The following is a 21,734-nucleotide window of genomic DNA, read 5'->3' as shown; positions in this document are numbered from 1 at the left end:
GTAGAGAGAGGACACACAACAGAGAAAAGTGTCGTTTAGCGCCGACGAGCTAACGAGCAAACGAACGAACAACCGCAACCACGACACGAGAGCGCAGCGCCAACGAAGAGTGAATCACAGGCAGACTGAAAAATGAAGACAAGAGACAAACAGATGACTTTACTGGGCACACTTACAAGCCAGTGAGTCGGTAAGAATAGTGGGCTTATGCGCCTCTCTCGTTGAGTTCATGAATTGAGGAATATAGAGAGAGAGAGAGGAGAGCCCGTCGATGTCTGCGTCGGTGTGGGTGTGGCTATTTAAGTGTCTCTGCACCTCAGTGTGGGCGTGACGAGTAACACTGTCACCATCAACAATGACACAAGAATTACCAACCGCAACGGTGATACGTTCCTAGTTGTGACGGCTCTCGGTCGCCACTGACCAGAATTCCCCCTCCACGTCAACGGTCCGCGGATGCCACAGCAGGACCTAAACGGAGAGACCGAACAGAAAAGGGAGCGTCAAATTAATGGTATTAGAGAAGCTCGAGACAGAGTAAAGGGAAGGGGGGGGGAATGTAGCCGAGGAGGTCGGAGAGGGCCAGCAGCGGGCCAGGAGCTCATACCCTCCCTGCGCTTTTTGTTTCTGGCTAAGGGCGACGGGGAAGATCGGGGAGCAGTGCGAGGCGTGCAGTAACGACAACGACAGAGGAAGCGATAATGGCAAGAGAGGGAGGCAGTGAGACAGACGAGCAGAAACAAACAGAAAGAGAGGTTGGCTCGAGGAGACGACAGCGGCAGGCAACCACAGGCACAGCAGAAGCGAAGAGAAAAACAAGCGAAAAAGGTAGAGTCACACCATATATAGGCAGCGCTTGCCCATATAAGAGGCCGTGGCCAACAGAACAGTACCCGGAGGGTGCACTTCTACGGAGAGAGAAGGGGATGTAGAGGGAGAGAGAGATGCTCACAGACAACCAGTGAGAGCAGGAAATCGAGGGGGTAGGAGGAGGAGGGGGATGATGCGATATAGAGCGGCAGGAAGAATTCAAAGCAACCGAGACACACAGAAAGAGAGGTGCCAGAACGACTCGCACTGTTTTCTGTCGTTTTCGCTTCCGTTGTCGTCGTTGTGAGCGTTGGTTGGCGGTGTGAAGTGGTCCACCGCACCTCCCTGGAACGGTCACGCTCGTTCAGTTTCCGTCGTTTTTCTTTTTTTTTTTGGCCGCAGCCAAGTGGCGTCTCTCTTTCACACACACGATTCCTTCGTGCGCTCTTCGATCAGATTCCTGCGCAGCCTTTTCTTTTGCGCGGTCCTTCTCCTCTCAATCCCTCGTCTTTGTTTTTTATTCCTGGCTGGACTGGCAGTGGGGATTATGTACCCCCGTCACACACAACACACACACCCTCTCTCTCTCACTTGTCACGTATTCTCCGCCTTTCCCTTTTCTGTCGTTGAGATGGGAGTTGCGTTACGGTGTTTCGATGTCTGCGTGCAGAGGTGTGTGGGTGGGAGGGTGGGGGCGAATGGCTCTGCTTCGCGCACTGCTGTGTGTGCTGGTATGAAGGAGTGAGGAAGTGGGAGGCAGGCACGATGATTGTCCAGCCGAGAGGCGGTTGTGAGAGAGGGGCCTGCCTTCAACCAGTAGTACTGAAGGATGAAGGAGGAGACGAGAGAGAGGCAAAGGGAAAAAAAAGCGGATAGTGCGTTCCATTCACTCACGGTGCGACCAACGAGGGACGAGTCCAGCAAACCGCCTACACACCTACACACACTCAAGGTAAGGGAAAGAGGCAGAGAGGGGGCTCGCACAGAGGGAGAGGAATGGGGGGGGGGGGGCTAGGCAGCATCATGACGAGGAAAAAACACACACACACAAAGGGAAACAACAGAGCGAAGGTGGGTGCGCATCACAGTGATCGTCGCACGTTGCGCGCGGCACCCACAGGCGGCATACGTGTAGAGGATTTAGCGCAGCAAGGAAGAAAGGAGAGGCGCATGGAAAGAGGGGGAGGGCGGAGGGGTCAATACCTCCAGGTAAACTCCAACACACGTCAAGTAAAAGAAGCGAGCATGAAGGAGAGAGAGAGAGGCCGCAGCCGTTTTCCCCTCTGCAGCTCTGTGGTTGCCCCTCTTCCGCATTGCTCACCCTTTTGTTGTTGTGCTTCCTTTTCGTATGTGCGCATTCGCATCATCACCTCGCCACCACCACCACCACCACTTTCCCCCCATTTCCTCTGCTGCTTCACCATCACCATGTAAAAAAAAAAACAAGGCAGTCCCTCTCCCATTTTGGGGGCAACCAACAAGCGTCTCTGTACGTGTAGGGGAGGGGAAGGAGGAGGAGGAGGAGAGTTGTGCAGCTTCCATGTACCGAGAACGTAGATACACACCCTCCCCCACACACACAGTCGACACAAACATCTGCAAGAAGACAACAAATCAACAACTCCACCTACACACTTTCACCCATCACTCTCACTCACAGGCAGGACCTGAGGAGAGGAAGGAGATAGACTTCGACGACGGGTGAAGGCCGTTCCGCAACGACACACAGAGAAAGAGAGAGAATCCGCTCATGACCACCTATGCCATCGAGCAAGAAGGGAGAGAAAAGAATAATTCACGGAGCAGTGTGAGGGCGGGTGTACAACGCAGACATCCACAACCTTCACGGTTTCTTCTCCTCTTTGCCTCCAAGCATCCTCGCCTCTCTCTAAAGTTCTTCATCTTCATCTCCTGTGCTGATCCTATGCACACCCACTTCGCCAACACTATTCGTGCAGTGTAGCCCTGCTACTGCATTACTATACCCCGCTACTTTTCCTCCAGATAAATCTGTGAGCCGAACTTGGCGTAGAGCTGCGCCTTGAGTTCCCCCAGTGCCACATGCAGATCCTTCAGCTCAGCCTCTACTTCCTCCTTCTCCGACTCAATGCGCTGCTTCTCGGCATTGAGCAGGTCTACGGCCTGATCGCACTCCACGTCCACAAATGCCTCGCCAAAGACATATTTCACCTCGTCGCAGATCATCACCTCGGTGCCGGCGTCGTCAAGTTTCTCAATGTCGTCGGTCAGAAGTTTTAGGCGGCGATTCAGTGCCTGCACGCGTCGGTGGAGGCGGGAAAAGATGCAGATATTTTTCTGGTCCTCCCATGTGACGTCAATCGGGACGTCATTCTTGGCCGTGGTGGTCATGAGGAGGTGTAGTGTGGAGCGAAAAGGAAGGGAAGAGTGCCTTGTTTATTTATTTCGTTTTGTTTTGACATGAGAAAGGGGAGAGAGGCAGGCAGAAAACGAGGATAGCGGGCGAAGGCACAAAGTGTACACGAGGCATCCGCGCACAAGCATATCCCGGCGAGAGAGAAAGAGAGAGCACAGGGAGAAAGTGAGGAGGCTCCATGGGGGCAGTCCTCCAAAACGGCGGGACCCCAGAGATCGGCTCTTCAGCTCGACTCTTCGTAAGTAGCACAGATGACCAACCATCTGTTCCACCACCTACCGGCTACCCTGCATCATTTGACTTGGCGGCGCCTGTGCTACGTAAAATGTGCAGTGCGTGGCGCCATGGAAACAAAATGCAGTAGAGGTCTGCCTACGGTATTCAACGCGCACACACACACACCCACCTACCCCCCCACACACGCACATCCACACAAAGAAATATATAAGGAAGACGAGAGAACGTCGATCAAGCATTCACACAGCGCCCCCTCTACCCCCTCCCCCCCCCCCCCCACACACACACATACACTCCACACCCACATTACATACATCTGTCTTCTCTGGAAAAAAAAACAAGGACAACCAACACAGAGAGTCGATCACAACGGCAACCACCACCAGCTCACCAAACTGAACGCGCGCGAGAGAGGTAGGGGGAACTCAGCGCGAAAGAGAGAGGGCCACGCGTACGCACACTGGCGCGCATACAGAGAGAGAGAGATACAACAACAAAGGCGCGGCACACAACAGTGAGCAATAAGCAGCGAAAGAGGTGAAGAATGAGGGGGGGGAGAGAGGAACAACTCAAACAGACGAGCTCGATTCACACCAGCACACACGCGAAGCATCTATGGTGCATACGAGGAAGCAACGTGCCTGTACAAGTACAGAAGGAGAGAGACACCTCTCCTTCTGTACTTGCGACGCCACGTTGCGCTGCAGCGCCAAATGTTTCACCCCTTTATGCAATCTCTGGTACTGATGAAGAGAGAACACCGCAGTACCCGCTGCTCAGGGCCCGTGCCCCACACAAAGAGTGGGGAATTCCGCCAGCTTGCCTTACCCCTGCCAAATGCCGAGTCACTTCTGGTGGTGACAGGGCTAAGTACCTACGCCGGAGGGACACCCGTAGCGATATATCGCTACGGGTGTCGACAGCTAGGGCGTGAATGGCGTTGCATGGAGGCGACTCGAGACGGTGGAAATGTTGGAGCCATCCGTGTGATAGGCAAAGTGTCAAGGTGACTCGAATGCATCGCACCTGGCCCTCGTTGCCTACTGGCGTGGGGAGCCTGCGCCACTTGCCGAAGGCTGCACCAGGTGAGGACCGGCATAATTGTAGTTGCTGAGGCGGCTTGAGAAGCGGGAGTGGGCAGAGTTTGGGACAGGGGCCATGCTCCGATGACTGGGCCGGCGCGTTGCTGCAACGCGTGTCCACTGCTGCGTTGTACCCCGCGATGGGTCGGTGACAGACCGACGGCTGTATGGAGGTTGGGCACGTGTGTTCTATGACAGAGAATGGACATGCTGAAAATACAAAAAAAAAGCACGCCTTCTATGAGTTGGCTGGGGATACGCTGCGCCCAATGCCAGTCCAACGAGGTGCACACACGGGTGCCACGCATCAACTTGGAAAAGAAGAAAAACGCTCTGGAAACAAAATGTGTGGGTGAGGTGAAACGGAAAGACGGCAAGGCACACTACGCCACTCCACGTACGTCGTGGCCACAACAGGGGCAGCTTCGTTACTGTGCACATCCCGCCTCGATGATGGTCAGGGCGGGCCGTGGCACGGACACCCTCGAAAGGCGAGAGACGAGGAAAGTCCACAGGTGCATTATACGCGGTCCCGGAAGAGAGACTGATAGCGGTGCAGTAGCACCGGTGGGCAGCTCTCCCGACTCTTGTGGTGGATCGCCTTTGCCTGCGCAATGATGCGACCAAACATGGCAACGGCACACGCGCTCGCCGGACGCACACGCGGTGGCGCCGCAGAGGATAAAGGTGCCCCTCGTCGGGGTGCCCCTCCACGTGACGTCGCCCCGGTGCGGGGACGGGTGGGACACGGCGATGACCCGGCCACTGTTGCCGCGCCGCAGCTGCTAGGGCCGACCTGCTCGTCTTTTGCTTCCAGATTTGTCGAGATGAGCGTGGCGCTTGGGGCTGGCATACTCGACAGAGTCAACGGCTCCTGCAGACTGCTGTTGTCAGAGAGCCGACTCAGCTCTTGCTCCAGAACTAGAGACAGTTCCATCAGCACCTTGTAGTGATCATCTGTAGCGCCCGCTGTGAGGTGCAACCCCGCCGATGCTTCGTTCTGTCTTATCTCCGTGCCAGCGCCACGGCGCAATGCGTTCGATTCCTCAATTCCCATGTCGCACACGCTCACGTACTGGCCTCTGTGCGACACGGCTGTGCCATGCACGGAATTGTTACCACCACTACTGCGATTGATGTCACCTCTGCTGTTGGCCGGGGTTTCGCGCATTTGTGCTTGCATGGGGGCTGGCAAAAGGCGCAGAATGGGAGCAGGGAGGGGCATGCGCAGCTGCTCGGCTGCTATCACGAGCGCTGCTGCGGCGACGAGCACGGGCGAGAACTGAAGCACACTGGCGCCCCCGCCCTGTACCTTTGCTTCTTCTTCGGCGGTGTTCTTGCCATCGGCGCTACCGTCGCGGTAGAGCAGGGCGCTGTCGTCGGCTGATGACGCAGACGCCGAAGACGATGCGGCAGGGTCAGAAGTGTTGGCGCGAATGACCTCATCGCAGATGAAATACGTAAAGAGGCGCAACCGCAGCCAATCGTTGATGGCGCACCGGTCTGCCGACGTGAGCGCTACGCTGTGTGAGCGCGACTTCGGCTGCACACTTCCTGCCACGGCTGAGGCCTCTTCTTCCTCTGCCTCCTCCTGCATAAGTCGGTCAACGTCGTCAACGAGGTGGCCGCGGTCTTGGTGTTCCTCCAGAAGCCGCCGCGTTATGTGGGACGCTGTGAGAGTGCCGTAGAGTGCATCGCTGGTGGAGAAGGTGAGCAGTGCGCCAACGGCTTCGAAGAGGGTGACCGGGTGTACGGGAAAGCCAAGTGTGAGCAGAACATGGAACTCGAGAATCACGAAGTCCTCCTCGCTGATCGGGGCGGTGTCCTCAACGCAGCCCATCAAGTTGCGAATGCGTGGGGGGTAGAGGTCGACCGTCTTGCTACCGAGCATGATGCACACCACGATGACCTGCGTCAGAAAGCTGCAGATGTCGCGCGCTTGCACACCGCCGTCGAGGCCACTGGCGTACAGCTGCTCCGCGCCGAGTTCAGAGGCCCTGGGCGGGTCCGTGGGTCTCGTGCCGGAAAGCGCCAGCATTCGGCAGTCCATCTCCTGCCGCGAGCGGGTCCGCTGGAGCTGGCGTTTGTAGGTGAAGAAGTTGGCGAAGGGGTCCACTGTGACGGCGATGAACCGGTCGAGAAATGCGACTGCCGTGTAGAAGGCGAGGCGGCTGCCGTGTATGTAGCGGATGATGCCGTCGAGAGAGTCGACCACGAGGGGGCGACACAGAATGCCACTCGACGCGTAGCACCAGCGTCGCCACCCGGCTGGCACCCGCTCATCGTAGAAGGATGTGTCGAGAAGTCGGCCGAGCGCCATCGACCGCCACCGCTGCGACGGCGGGAGGCGCTCCTCCAGTGTGCCCTCGCCATCTTCCTGCTCCATGTCCTCGCGGTGACGCGTTCCGGAGAGCGAGTCGCGCTGCTCATCCACGTGACCCATGGAGAGCGGCGGTCGCGCCGGCGTCGACACTGCTGAGCGAGGGTTCTCACTGAAGCCAACACCATAGGCGCTCATCGTGCCGCCGCCGTTCTCCACCACACGCACCACCGAGGCACTACGGTCACGTGATTGCGAGGCGGACTCGAGGTATGTTGTGTGCCCGGCATCAGAGAGTGCACCGGAGGTGTTGGCTGTCTCGGTTGTCGAGCAAGACTGGTGATGCGAGCCGAGCTTTTGCCGGCTCAACGTCGTTGCTGTTATCGCCCACGACTGGCAACGTTCCTCGTCCGCCGCACTCAACAGTGCCGTCGCAGCGAAGCAGAAGGTGTACTGGAGGGAGGTCGGCACCAAGTGAAGTACATGGTCGGCCAGCGGCGGTGGCGGCGCGAGCGTGTCGCTGCGGACACCGCGCGAGCGCACTGCGCGTGGTTGCACCCTCGCACCGCTACTGCAGAAGCATCGGCAGAGGCAGGCGACACGCCGCAGTGTCCGCAACTCGGTGACACTGATGGACGTCGAGTCCGCTGCAGTCGTCGCACGCGCCACAACAGTAGACGCAGAATCGCGACCGCTGCTTTTCGACGGCGGCGTCAGCAGCAGATATCGTTCGTACACCGCAGAGGTACCAACCAGCTCGTAGCGCGAGGCCAGCAAATACGCATGCGGAGCTGCACCGTTGGTGCGCACCACGGCGCACAGGTGGCTCATAGGACAGAGCTGCCAACCGCGGATAGTCTGCGGCCAGTCTGCCCACACCTCTTGCGTCGACAGCGTCTTGTGGAGGTCATCCTCGGCGCTCGTCACGCGGAGTGCATGCACTGACGTCCCCGGGGCCGTCAGCTGCGCTGCAGACATCTCTGCAGGCCACCCTTGTAAGAAGTTCACGTGACTGCTTGAGATGAGAGACGCGGCGGCACCGGGCCCGGAGCTGCCCTCCGCTGCACCGCTGGAGAGCTGAAGTGCCCCCCGTGGCTCATAAAAGAACACAATTGGCTTTTTCTGACCGTACAACACACACTCCTCGTCTGTCGGCAGGAGCAGCTGCGGCGGTGCCATCTCGAGGGCAGACTGCGTCCCTTTCTGTCCAGGACTAGTCACCCCGGCGAGCTTAACGAATAGTTCAAAGACGGCGGTGGACATCGTGGCTGTTTTCCGTACTTTGCCTTCGCTGGGATGCCTACCCAAAATCTGCCACACACACACACACAACACACAACACACAGACTTACCTCCTCACACGCACCAGTGCACCTCGACGAAGTGAGATCAGCAACAACAACAACACGGAAAGAAAGGGAGGTGGGAGGGAGTGCGACACCACAAAAAGAAAAAAAAACAGAGAAAAGGCAAAGACTGGGGAAATAAGAGAGTGCGGGGAGAGAGGGGGAGGGGGGGGAGGACAGGGAACTGCGTCGCAACTCTGAAAACAACCACCACAAGAAGTATATAAAGACAGGCGCGTACAGGTACTCAGACACAGGCAGACACACATGCACGCACACACACAAACATCAACACACCGAGACACCCACTTTCGCCCTTTTACAGACCTAGCCAAGGTGCTGGCTCTTGGGCGAGGGAGGCGGAGCTAGAGGCGTGAAGGAAGCGGCTGAAGCCAAGGAAAAATAGAGAGAACGGAGAGTCTGTGAACCACAGCAAATGACGGACAGACGGATGATTTCGATGATGCGGTGAGTGAGGTGTACCTCCTTGTTGCACTTTTTATCGTTCTGTCTATGCCTCTGTTCTGTGCCTACACTTGCTGCTGAGAGCGCTTTCACGTTCTCCCGCTTCGGCTTATTGTTCTTCACGTTGCTGTTGCCTCACTACTTGTGCCCCCCAGACACAGGTGCTCGTGGCTGTCTGTAGTGGTGGTGGTGATTGGGTTTCTTTATATTTCTATGTAACGTAATCTCAAGCTCAACAGAGCAAAGGGAAAACAAGAGGAAGTCGTGCGTGGAGGCTGACGAGGCCACGAACACAGCGAGCGAGCGAGAGCTAAGAGAGCGAAAGGCGAGTAGGACCGTGGGGCGCGCACACACGCACGCAGAGGGGCACAGAGGCACCACGACAGAGAAGAGGTGAAACGCACAAGAGTAGAGAGAGAGCGCGCGCGAACTGTGCGGCAAAACGCAACGGCGAGGGCGATGATGATGTCTGTTGAGGTGCCTAGAAGAAGACCTTCCTCCTATAAAAGAAAAAAACGAAAAAGAGACGAAAAGATGCAAAGGCAACAGCCGCAGCAACAGTGCAAAATGTGGCGATGCGTCGGCGCACGTGTGTCTGATTGATGGGAGGGAGAGGGGGGCCCACAGAAGCAAAGATATATAGATATGTGTATATAGAGGGAGATACACAGGAGCGGGAATGACCACGGCGAAAGAGAGGGAGAGATGGAGAGGACCTGCGCGTCTCTCCGTGGGCGTAGGAACAAGTAACAGTGCAGGACGGAGCAACAAGAACAACAAGGAAGCCACTTTACGAAGTCTTTATGGTAGTAGTAATAGTAGTAGTAGTGTTAGTGGAAGGAATCATCAGTTGCTGTTCGCTACTGATGTTGTCCCTCGTACTTTGGCGTGCTTTGGGATTTGAGCGCCGGTCGTTGGTGTGTCTCTGTCTGCGCACCGGTCGGCAAGTACAAGACGTGGAGGGGGCAGGAGGAGGGCAGATGCAAGTCCTGAAAGAATTTACACAACACCGATACAGAGCGAGAGAAGAAAAAAAACGATGATGATGCAGTCTTTTCCCTCTTGACGTCCCTGTCAAAGACACGAGAGTATATTGCGTGCTGCTGTGGGAGAAGCAGTCAAGGGAACCAGAGGGGGGAGGGGGGAAGAGGGGAGGCACACCGAAGAGGAGGTAGTGAAGGGTTCGAATCAGTGTATACGTGTGGGTGTGTGGACGTGTGTGTGTGTGGGGGTTACTTCTGGCACACGAACAAGAATCGAAAAAGGGTTCTATTATCGCCTTCAATGGCGTGTTTCAAGACACGCGATAAAAGCTAAATGGGGAGGAGGGAGAAGCGGGGAGGGGAGGAGGATCGGTTCTTACTCAGGAATGGTGGACGGAGGAGGAGGGAGAAGCGAATGAGTCTCACCGGCTGAATATGTGCGCGTGTGTGCCTTTTGAGTTTCTTTTCCGTTTGCTTTTTCTGATAGTGATCACAGCGCGTGGAGACACACGCATAGACCACAGCTAAGGCGAAGAGACAGTATGTGTATGTGTGTCTGTCTGTGTGTGTCTGCGCAAACAGTGGCACCCACTTGCGATGACAGTCTCTCTCTCTCTCTTCTCACCGTTTTCACCTATTTCTTCGATTGCCCTTGCTCTGGAGTTGCTGCTTCACAGGAGACAGTCACAACACACAAGAAGATTGAGGACGAACCGCACTCTTGTGGTGTGCGGGAGAGGGAGAGAGAGGTAGGGATAGGTGATCAGGTAAGGAAGTGGGAGGGAAGAGGAGAGGGGAGAAGGGAAAGAGAAGTACGCGCATGGAAAGGAGAAGCGTTGAACACATAAAGGGCGGGAGGCTTGCAAGTCGCAGAACGGGAACCTAGGAGTATCTTATCCTGGAACAGCAGACGCAACGCATGATGAGCAGTATGTGTATGCCTCTATCCACGGTTGGCTGTGCTGTGAGGGCACTGACCTGAAAAAACTCCGACTTGATTCACCAAGCCACTTTCTTTCGACTCCGCATTGCCGTTCGCTGAAGCACAAACCCACGTTAGCTTTTTACTACCGTGCGATGGCTGTGTCGCATCCTACTTTTCCCGTTCATCATTACGTTGTGTACTCTCTTCGGACTTCACCAGCGCCTTATCGGTTCCACCCCACACACAGACAGCCATGCGTCCACGTGAGTGGGCGACGGGGAGGGGAAGGGAAGGGAGGGGGGGTTATACCCGTGGCGACTGGCGCGTACTCGTGGGAGGCTGTGCCATGGGATACGAAAGTTCGTCCACTAGAGAGAGGCCGAGACGAAAAAGAAGGACAGCGTTAGCGATGGTGAGAGAACGGTACGTCCAAGAGCCTTTTGTTGATAGATGAAGGAGAGAGGGAGTGGGGGGGGGGGCAGACAAGTACCAATAGAGAGAGGAAGAGCAAGAAGAGGCGTTGGCTGTTGGGAGTCTGTGTATGCCAGTGAGTGGGTGAGGGGAGATGAGCAAAAAGAAGACTGCGGAGCAGCAACAGGCAAAGATTGGAGCTCCGCAGGAGTGCCCCCGATGAGGGAGTGGTGCCAGAGGAGAGGGTCCACGGAGTGAACGACTCAACCTTCCCCTCCTCTCATCTCTTTCGCTCGCCCGTCGCTCTGCAGGCACCCGTGCCATATGGCCTAGCCTCCTCTCGCTTCATTATCCCGCCCCTCGCCTTACCCCTTTCTACCCGCCCTCGCAGTACGTGCTCGACGAGCACAAGACAAAACAGGTGGCGCGCACTGGAGTTCATCTGACGGCTGCTGGGCTGCAGCGAGTCACGGAGAGGATGCACCCACTGCTGGGTCCGCCACCACCTGGTAGTCGCCCTCTGTTTCCCCAATGCGGACGAAGCTCTCGCCCTTAGCCTTCAAGATGTCCTCGATGTTGGTGGCCGTGTCTTCCATCCAGCCAAGGTTGTCGGCCAGCAGGTGCTTCGAGCGGCAGTTGGGGCACTCTACAATGACAATGCCCTTGGTATAGGCATGCTTGCTGAAGCGCTTGACCATGCGGTAGTCACACGGACCGCAGGTAAAAGCTGCCACCATGTCACCATTAGCTGGGCCGATACCTGTGCCGCCCATGACGGAGCTCTTCTCATTCTCCGGTGCGTTCAAGGCGGCAATAATGTGCTCTTGGTCTTCCGGAGAGAGCATCTTGAGCTGCTCCTCCACTGATGTGGCAGAGGCGGTGGCATCGTGGTGTGCAGCGAGGCTAGTGGACGCTACGGCTGATGGGTCCGTCGACGGTGTCTTTGCCTGTGAATGGCGGGGGTTTGAAGCGTTACTGGACAACGACCCAGTTGAGCACCAGCGGCGGGAAGCGGCAACCAAAGACGACACGGAAAAGGATGCGCAACACGTCCGCGTCCGCAGCGCTGGCTGCAATCTTTGGTCCAGAGCACTGAAAATACGGGTGCCGACGTGCGAGCCGCGGGGCATCGCCAGGCGCCTCGACACGGAGAGAAGTGTGGGGCGATTGAGCATGGCTCGAGCCTGTATGTTGGTGTACTTAGAGCAGAGGGAGAGAGGGGAGAGTACGGATACATCAAGAAGATGCGGAGGGACGCACACGCGCCACTCCCGTATCTTTCCAAGTGGACGCTTGCGGAGCGAGAGAGAGGGGGGGGAGCAGAGGGTTTACAGGCAGAGAGTGGCGGCCAAGCCACGCCTAGTCGACCCAGTCGGACCACCCAATTGCGCTCCTCGACTTTTTGCCGTACCGGGGCTGTTCGCCCCCTCTCTGCAGAGAGGCGTGCGTGTCTCCTATGCAGGACTCATCCATCCATGAGCCGACTCCGCCCTCACGCTGCTTCGCTTTTTCGTAGCCACTCCCCCTCCCCTTCCGTCTCCTTTTCACCTGTGTTGGGTTTCTCTCCCCTCTCTGATTGGTTCTTTTCCATCACTATTGCTGGTATCATACACCGGCACCCACAGACTCCACACACCACACCACCTCATCCTTTCACGAGTATCGCCACCATCCTCGCGCCTTGCGCCGCGCTTTCTACATCCGCATCAAGTCTACCTCATCGAGTCGGTGCACTTGGCAACAGCGCGACGCGGCGTATTCCGTTCACTGTGGCGCAGTACATAACCGTTGCGGCCGCTACGGCCGCCAGCGTTGTCCCGGTCGCCCGAATTCGCGAAGCAGGACTTCGTCGTGATGGTGCGCAGTGAGGTCACCATGGCAAGCAGTACCGTGCCGCTCACGATAGACGCGACCAGCCCGCAGAGACCCACCAGAATCATCATGGTGGTGAGATGCGCCAGATCGGCGGGGTTCGTCTCCACTGCAATTGCAGCCGCTTCGGTCAGCGTCGCTGAGAGCAGGCGATCGTAGTAGTGCAGAGCAGAGATGGAGTGCGTGGTGGTGCCGTCCCTGGCCGCGGTAGTAAACGGAGGCGGGATCGCCTCATCCGCCTTCGCTGTAGTGGTCTTCCTCACCATTATAGTCGATGGCGAGGGCAAGGTTGACAGGCTGGAGGGGAAGAGCATGTACAAGAACATGAGGATGGCCACGGCAGAGAGCAGCAATCGAGGCGTGACAAGCAGCCAATCGTACGTCACGTACGCCAGCGCACGCAGCGTCAGATCCGGGGTGTGGTACTCTGTGGGGGCGGCGAAGCGAGAGGGACGGCCTGGCACTACCCATGAATTGCGGTGACCAACCGGCGATGAGGCGATGATGCTGTTGGTCATGATAGACGAAGTCCTATGGGAGGCGAACTCGCCGTCCAAGACAGAGGCATGCCCAACAGTGCTCGTTGTCATTGGATGCGCTGATGTCGGCACCGCACTCTCCGCAGTTGCCGAGGCTGGTGCGCCGCCAACAGCATGAAGCCGCCTCTGATCACCGCTATCGGTCACCACCTGCTGCCGTGTGCGTGCCATTGCTGTTCGAAGACGAGAGAAGCTCTCCTTGTAGCTGAAGCTCGCCAAGCATGGCACACCCTTGAAGCTGTCGTGGCCGGAGACGCTCGACAAGACGGACATGCCGGGCCACTCATGTGGGGTGGGGAGCCACACCGACTGACGCCATGCGCCATCGATTCGTTCCCGAGAGACGTTCGGCAAACGCGCACAGTTGGTGGAGCTGTCAGCAAGATCAGCAGGGCGGTGTTGTGGAGGCACCTCTGGCTCAGCACCACCAGGGTGCGCAGCCGTTTGCAGAGGTCGTCGGTCTCGATGGGTCTTGTATAAAATCCACGCACAGAGAAGGTCCAGGAGAGGCACCATACCAGGGCAGAGCAACAGCACTGCCGAGAAGCCGCATTGCCATGCACTCGGCCACGGTGGCACCAGGTGCTGCACAAAAGCCACCAGTACGGGCGCCGGCTGCTGTACTGCAGATGAAGCGGTTTGAGTCACATAGGCTTCCCACGCAACGAGGAAGACGCCCATGATCACCTGCACCCCGTACATGCACAGCAACCCAACCCCGCACGGCCTAAGAGAATCATACCACACACACCATACGGCCCAGCTGCAGAGCGCGATGACGCAGTTAGCTGCGGTGGCAATGAGTACACACAGGCGCCGCCAACGCCAGCCCCATCCCTCCCAGTCGACACGGTGTTGCGCGAGGATTGTCAAGTATGGAATCGCCTCCGCGTCCCACGCCAGTCGCTCCAGGTTCATGGTGAGCTGCATGGGCAGTCGAACGCGCGGGTCGCGGACGAGCAGCTTGAAAATCTCCAGTTGATGCAGTTGTACCGCCATCTCAACGGGGGTTGCAACAACGCACCTCAGGGCGTCCTTGGAGAGCGTCTGCCGCTGCAATAGAGAGTACGAGGCGCACAGGACCGAGGCAGGCTTTGGCAAGCAGTTAGGTCGAAGATGTGGGTGCTGCAGGAGCAGTGAAACAACCTCGACATTGCCGGCAAACACGGCCATCTGGAGCGGGGTTATGTAGAAGCCGATGTTCACTTCGATCGCGGGGTGGTCCAGCAGGTACAGCAGCACGGCCCACCAGTGCTGCGCCGTCAGCAGAGGATGAGCGACGGTGTCCTGTTGCAATGCGATGCTGTGGGTCTCATCTTTGTCCTCTCCATGCGCCGGCAGCATAATGTCGTCGTGCTCGTCATCCATGGTCACCACGGGCGACACGTTCCTGAAGTGCGGTCTGTCACGCTGCCATAGCGGCCCTATCATGTTCGACGACACCGATGGAAATGGGGTACCACCAGAAGCTGTTGCACCAGCGGAGAATGCCACCCCGCTGCCATCGGCATTACCAGATAAGAGTCTGAGCGGTTGGTGCTTTGCATGCGCATTTACGCCGTCGCCGACCTCACCGGCAAACAGAGGGGAGGCGGTGACCATCTTCTCCGCTGTAGAAGGGAGAGGCGAGGACGACGACGTGATGCCTCGTTGGGGCTTTCGGCTGTGTCGTGGTGCCGAAGCGGTGGTCGACGATGGCTGCTGCGCTGCTGCCACGATCGCACTACACACGAGGAGCTGGCGCAGTGCGTATAAGAGTGCTGATGTACCCTCGCCGTTGGCAAAACGGTTCACGTTGACCTGGGCAGCAGCGCCGAGGATGTGCATGGCCTCAGTGTTGCCGATGACAACGGCCACGTAGAAGGCACCACCATAATTGGGATTGATACGGTGATGAGACACCAAGAAGGGCAGCACCTGGTCATTTCGATGGCACTGCACAGCGACCCTCAGAGGAAAGCCCAGGTTGGGCTCCAACTCCTCCACGGAGAGCAGACTCGCCAGAACATCCACGTCGCCCACGCTGGCGGCAACGGCCACCGGCGCGCACATGGACCAGTTCCACCGCCGGAACGTCAGCAAGAGTCGCACCAGCTCCACACGTAAGTACGGAAGGGGATGCTGCACAGCCAAGTCCACCACGCTGGCGCCGACGTGGAGCTTGCCCGCATTGAACTGAGTGAGCAACGCCTGCACGGGCTCGAGCACGCGATGGCAGGCGGCACAGATGTAGCCGGTCGTGGAGCCATTGGCGAATAAATCGCCCTTGTCACTCCAGCTGCCTGTGGAGTGGGGGCTAGGCAACTGCGACGCCACCGCAGGTGGATTAGATAGATTCTCCGTCACAGGCGTGGCAGGCGGTGTTGCTATGGAGAGAGTGAAGGAGGGAGAGGGCGTCCCAAGTGACCAGACAGCGTCAGTCGCCGCGCTGACGTTGCTACGCCACTCCATTACCTGGGGCCTCGTCGTCGTTGCCGTTGACGAGGGGGCGGAGAAGCTGCTGAGAGGTACAGCAGTGTCATGACCCTCTGTAGGAGCGCCGATATGTGGCACCACCGCCACGGAGGCGGGTTTGTCGTTAGCGGGCAATGGAGATGCTGGTGCAGCTATCACAGTAGGCGCGCTCACCTTTAGCAGCGCTGCTAGTGAAGAGTACTGGTAGAGGCTCGTAACTGCACGCCAGAGGGCCGCCTCACACGGTTGCTGCGGTAGCGGTGTTGTGTAGTCGCCGTCAGAGACAAAGGGGTCACGCGGCCATGGCATAGCGGCAAAAGTGAGAAAGCACGTGGCGGATTGAAGGAGGAGGGTAGACGCAGATAAAAGCGCAGAGAAGGGAGTGGTGATAGGCGTTATTTGCTGAGGGAAGCAAAGAAAGAGATGAGCACGGTGGCCGGAACAGAAGAGACAAGGGAGGTGTGACAGCCGACGTAGAGACACACACACACACACACACACACACACACACACACACACACACGTGGAAAGGAATATTAAAAATGAAAAGAAAAAAACAGAAGCGATAATAGCACAACTCCAGTAGAAGCGGGGGCGGCAGCAATCGTACGGGCGACCACTGTTGGGTGGACAAGTTGCGGAGATCAGTGGAATCGCAGAGAAGCACCAACAACAAACAAAACTATAGATGCACAGCGAGGTGACCCTAGGTGGGAGTCGCTGGCGAAGAAGCGAAAACCCAAAGGAGTCACAGCAGAGCGGGAAGAAGCAGACGGAAAGCCCTGCGTCCGATACGTATTATCCTTCAGCGAAAGAGAGAGAGAGAGAGACTCAAAGCCTGTGTGAAGAATCGAGATGAAGTCAGTCAAAAGTTGCACTCCCTCCCCCCGGTGACAGGCCAGCAAGAAAGGGAGAGGGGAGGGGAGGGAGGGCGTGCAGACACGTTTCTCGTGCAGCCACAAGATGAGGAGAGGCACAAGCCACCCAAGATGACAGAGGGGGATCTGATGCACACCTCTCCTTGTGCACCCACACAGAGAGAGAGAGGCAGCTAAGCAAAAATAGAGCGGATGAGCGAGGCCAGGAGGAGGAGGAGAGAGGAGGTACGACGGCGTGCAGCATCGCTTTTGGATGGCTGACAGTGGCACGTGCTGCTTTTCGACTGGATCAGCGTGTGCACAGGCAGTAGGGCGCTGCCTCAATGAATCCCCTCACTCGATGAATGTCGGTGCTCTTAAAAAATATATATTGTATTGTCCTCTTTTATTCGGTCTATTCTTTCCGCAGCTCGACAGGTCACTTGCGGCGCTCAAGAAGAGAGGGCGGGTAGTGTCGCATGTCCAGGGCGGCAGCAGCTAGAAAAGGAAAAGGGGCTGAGAGGACATCCGTTATATGACGAAGGAGTGAAGGGCGTACAGGAGTGAGACCACCGGGACAGGATGAAAAGAGTGCATAGGCGCACATACAAGTAGGCGCACACACCCACCCACACACACACACAAAGCACACAAGAAATACAGAGTAAAGAGTAAGAGAGCGACAAGAGGGGGAGGAAGACGAAAGAAAACAATGCTCAGAGAGATGGGCGGAGATGGGGAGGTGGGAAGGGGGAGACGCGGTGTAAAAAGAGTCTGAGATGCATCTCCGAAAGCCGATGGCTGCCGAAGTGGAGACACGCGTCCATGCACGACTGCATTCGCACGCCATCGCGGGAGCGTGGGCGTGCATGCGTACGGTTGAGTCGCGAGGATAAAGGTGAAAGGAGTCTGATGTCATGCCAGCACCGTCACAGAGAGAGGGAGAGAGAGCGAGTCGAGTTGCTGTTGTAGCACGCCCTCCTATTTTTGGTTGGTTGCGTTTTTCTTTCACTATTTGCTTAAGTGCATTAGGGGAGAGGCGAAGTGTGTGCGCAAGTGGGTGAGTGTGCATGCGTGGGTATGACGCCTTGTCACTTCACTTTTTCTCGCCGCCCCCCTTTCCCTTTTCGTCGTATCACTTTGATACCTCGCGCGACACTCACAACGTGCGCCACTCTTCGCAACTTTCCGTTGCGCACCCAAGTTTTTGCATGCACCCCCCCCCCCCCACACACACACACACGCATAGGCGCACGTCCATACATAGACGCACATGCATATACGTCTGTGTGTGTGCACGTGCGTGGGGGAAGAGGGGAGGGGGGGGTGTTCCTCGCACACCAAAAATCCACGGCCAAGGGACACACGCTCAGTTTCTCATGTAAAGTACCGAAAAAGATACCAATGGAAGACAAACGGAGAGAAGAGAAGGGCAAACACCCAGCGCCGTGTCTTGGGATAAGCACAACAGCACCCTTTCCTCCACCAACACAACGAAGAGCAGCGATAGTAGCACCACCTGGAAGACACAAGGGAGAAGAAAAACACAAACATGTCAAGTAGGCAAGCGAATTCACAAGCAAAAGAGATAACAAAAGGCGAAAAAACATATGGAGACAGGGAAGCATAAATAGCGAGAGGGAGCCCCCGCAGTGCGTGCGTACGTGTGTGTGTGGAGGGTGGGGGGAGGGGGAGGGGGAGGGAGGGGCTTCATTCAGCATATCGAGCGACCTTTCGGAAGCAGCGAAGACACATAGGAACAGAAAGAGCAAACTAGAGGAGGGCAAACGGCCACAATGAGGGAGCTGCCTGATCACGTAAGCACCGCTCTACGCTAAGAGAAACGCGCACGCACGCACACAAAATTAGACGACGTGGGGGAAATTCGTACAGAAGGAATCCTTGAGGTGAGGAAAGAGAAGCACCTTTGACTTGGAAAAAAAAACGCACACACACGCACATGCACAGGTTCTTAGAGTTCCACAGACACGGCAGAGTTGAATCCGCATGGTAGCAGAGAGAGAGAGGGGCGAGATAAGAGGGGGGGAGGGTCCAAGGGTTGCTAAACTGTTGACTCTCCCACCCTTCCACTTTTCTGCTTATCATCCTGATCAACCACCATAGCCCTGACAACGGAGGCGTCCTTGCAGTTGTACTCGCGTGATGATTGTGTCTCTCTATGTGTGTCTCAGCTTAGGTGTATTCGTGACCGAGAGTGGAAAATTTTACTGAGAATTCAAAAAAAAAAAGTGAAGGGACTTAGAGGGAGAAATATTAGAATTTCAGCTCAACTTTTTTTGGCTCAGCAATAATTGATTGCGTGGAGGAGGCAGTGCACGAATAGAGTTGGGCGGGGGGGGCGAGAGACTACAACAGCGTCAGTACGCTGAATCGACACCCACCCGCTCACATATACGCACGCAAATGAGAGAGAGAGAGACAGGGATGAGATAGAGAGAGGGGCACAAAATTGCCGACAGGCAAACAGGCATCCTCTGCGGTACATACAGTGCGGCACATAAAGAGAGAGCCATGCACAGAAGCAAACAACACACGTGTATGTACACCTCATCAGCATACTACTCCCTCCCCCCAAAGAAAGAGGCTTCAAAAAACCACACAAACCTCTCTCGAGGACATCAAGACTCTTTTCTTTTCGCTGACACTTGCAGCAGCTCACGTACGGTCGTCTTGCACACACGGACACCAAGACACGCAGAGGGGGCGCGATGGGCGAGGAAAAGAAGGAACCGCACGACAGAAAAGAAAGGAATGCAATACGGACTCAAAAGGAGAGCTCAAAAAACACTGTAGCACTGATGAGCCATTACGCATGTAAAAAGCGAGCAGAAAGAAAATATAATCAGCGACACGGACAACAACAGACAGTTAGGAAAAGGGAAAGAGGAATAGATACACACATGCGCACATGCACACGTACATCCTCCAGTGAGTCCGGCTAAAATCCACAACACACGACAGGAGACAAAAGAATGAAGAGGACGAATATAGTTGTTATATCCGGAGAAAGAACAGGAGGAGAGAACCACCGGCGAGGACAGCAGAAACAAAAAATAAAAATCGCGCCTGTCTCTCTGGGTGTGTGTGCGTGTGTGTCTGATGTCTTCCTTCTGTGTGTGAGCTTGTGTACGCCTGATGGTGACGCCTTCACTTGGTTCTCTCTCACTTCTTGCTGTCATTTTTTATGCTGTTAGTGAGACCATGAAATGGGTGCAAATTGCCCTCCCTCTCCTCTCTTTCCCTCCTCTTGCTAAAAGTGTGCGAGCGCACCGGTGATGAGCTCTAGAGGGGAGGGAGGGAGGGGGCATTGTATCCATGTATGGGTGTACGTGTGCATGCATCTTTACTACAGCGCGACCATTTGTCTTGAGGAGGGGAGGGGGGGGGGCACAGGCATCCCGCATCCGCTCTTTTCCGTTTTCCTTTTTCGCGTACCCGCCTTCCCCCCTCCCCTCCTCCAGGCATATACACACGCGTGTACAGAGAGAGCGAGAGAGATAAGAGATCAGCTGCAACGCACACGTCACACGTCAAACACACACACACACAAGGCACATACATGAACAGACTCACACAAACGCCTACTCATTTCCCTCTCCGCCTCTGCCGCTCTCCCTGGTGCGCACACACACACACACACACACACACACACGCACATGTACGCGAATGGAATGATGAGGAGTGCCTGCCTGTGCGGGTACGAAGTCGTTGTTGGGTTTGCTGCTTCGCGCATGCGGGGAGGGGCACGTGGTTGGAATGCTTCAAATTCAACACGGAGGCGAACGCAGGAGGACATGAAAGGGACATAAGGTCAAAAGGCCATGAACTTGCCAGAGCAAACAATTCAAAGAGAAAAACCAACAAGCCGAAGAGAATGGCGGCGGATACAACCAGAGCAGCTGCCAGTGGGGCTCCTAATAGGTGTGCATGAGGGACGCGGGTGGGCCCTTGACTTACATGGCGCTTTCACCTTCGTACTTCTGACTCACAGTGGTGCCGCGCAACCCGTGTTCGATGAGTTCTGGTATTTGCCACCGGACTGCTCACCCGGCGGCGGCGAGTAGTAGTATTGAGCGGGCGGGTTCTGCGCCTGCTGCGGCTGCTCGTACTCGGGCCTTCCGCTGTAGTTGTAGTACGCCGGCTGCGCAGTCGGATAGTCGCCCTGTTGCTGCTGCGGGGGGGCACCGTAGGAGTACGGCTGACCGCCGGGCGCGTTGCCCTGATACGGTGGAGCTAGGGTGTTGCCGTAGTACTGCTGCGCTGGATACTGCTGCGCTGGATACTGCTGCGCTGGATACTGCTGCTCTGAATACTGCTGCGCTGGATACTGCTGCTGCTTTTGATTTTTTTGCCCTTTGCGGCGCCTACCCCCCGTAGCCGTGGCCGCAACACCGGAGGCGCACAAACCAACACAGCAAGCGCAGAGTCCGGCGCAGAGCGCACAGAGAAGGAAGTCGCCGGCGTCAAATCCGTACTGGCACTCGCGCATGTATACCAGAGGCAATGTCTGCTCAGTCACGTCCACGTTGGCATCATCGGCGCACCGTAGTACGAGGGCGGAGGCGAGAACATCCTGAAGGCTCGAGGTGTTCTGGAGAGGAAGGAAAGTCTCATTGGCTTTCGCATCCTCCGAGGAGGCTGGTGGCCTGAGAATGGCGAAGAAATGAGCGTTGGCCAGCGACTTGCTGTTCGGCTGTCGCCTAGTATCTGAACCCGCGCGACCACTCGAGGACGACGACGCCATGGCTTCCTGCTCTTGCAAGAAAGACCGGATAGAGTGGATGGTTGTGTAGGGTGACACGCATAGCTTTGTGCCAGGGAGCTTGCGCAGTACCTCTGTCGCCACCGCGACGCCGTTGTCGCCGTCGTTGCGGGCTGCATCCACGGAGAGAGCATTATTGAGCGCTTGCTGCGTCTTGTAGGTCGCCTCTATGCATAGGATAGAGACAAGTGATTCACTGGCAACTCCCATTGGTGCACTGAGCAGCATCGACTCCATTTCACCTCGGTTGGTCAT

At 56.6% G+C, this 21,734-nt stretch overlaps 5 protein-coding genes across 5 annotated transcripts; all 5 read right to left on the bottom strand.

Moving 5' to 3' along the window:
- Positions 1-2,799: 2,799 nt before the first annotated feature.
- LBRM_25_0700 (conserved hypothetical protein) lies at positions 2,800-3,180 on the bottom strand (the record flags this gene model as incomplete). Its single annotated transcript, XM_001565525.1, has 1 exon — positions 2,800-3,180. The coding sequence occupies one exon, from the start codon at positions 3,178-3,180 to the stop codon at positions 2,800-2,802; it is 381 nt and encodes a 126-aa protein (XP_001565575.1).
- Positions 3,181-5,044: 1,864 nt separating this feature from the next.
- LBRM_25_0690 (conserved hypothetical protein) lies at positions 5,045-8,107 on the bottom strand (the record flags this gene model as incomplete). Its single annotated transcript, XM_001565524.1, has 1 exon — positions 5,045-8,107. The coding sequence occupies one exon, from the start codon at positions 8,105-8,107 to the stop codon at positions 5,045-5,047; it is 3,063 nt and encodes a 1,020-aa protein (XP_001565574.1).
- A 3,334-nt stretch (positions 8,108-11,441) lies between these two features.
- Positions 11,442-12,104, bottom strand: LBRM_25_0680 (conserved hypothetical protein; the record flags this gene model as incomplete). Its single annotated transcript, XM_001565523.1, has 1 exon — positions 11,442-12,104. One exon carries the CDS (start codon positions 12,102-12,104, stop codon positions 11,442-11,444), a length of 663 nt encoding a protein of 220 aa, XP_001565573.1.
- A 582-nt stretch (positions 12,105-12,686) lies between these two features.
- Positions 12,687-15,836, bottom strand: LBRM_25_0670 (hypothetical protein, unknown function; the record flags this gene model as incomplete). Its single annotated transcript, XM_001565522.2, has 1 exon — positions 12,687-15,836. One exon carries the CDS (start codon positions 15,834-15,836, stop codon positions 12,687-12,689), a length of 3,150 nt encoding a protein of 1,049 aa, XP_001565572.2.
- A 4,866-nt stretch (positions 15,837-20,702) lies between these two features.
- LBRM_25_0660 (hypothetical protein, unknown function) lies at positions 20,703-21,734 on the bottom strand (the record flags this gene model as incomplete). The annotated part of the gene is made up of 1 exon (XM_001565521.1): positions 20,703-21,734. The coding sequence occupies one exon, from the start codon at positions 21,732-21,734 to the stop codon at positions 20,703-20,705; it is 1,032 nt and encodes a 343-aa protein (XP_001565571.1).

The sequence above is a fragment of the Leishmania braziliensis genome, chromosome 25 (assembly GCF_000002845.2).
Source record: "Leishmania braziliensis MHOM/BR/75/M2904 complete genome, chromosome 25".
NCBI lineage: Eukaryota > Euglenozoa > Kinetoplastea > Trypanosomatida > Trypanosomatidae > Leishmania > Leishmania braziliensis.
Note: the sequence above shows the minus strand (reverse complement) of the source record. Positions and strands in the feature narration are given on the sequence as shown.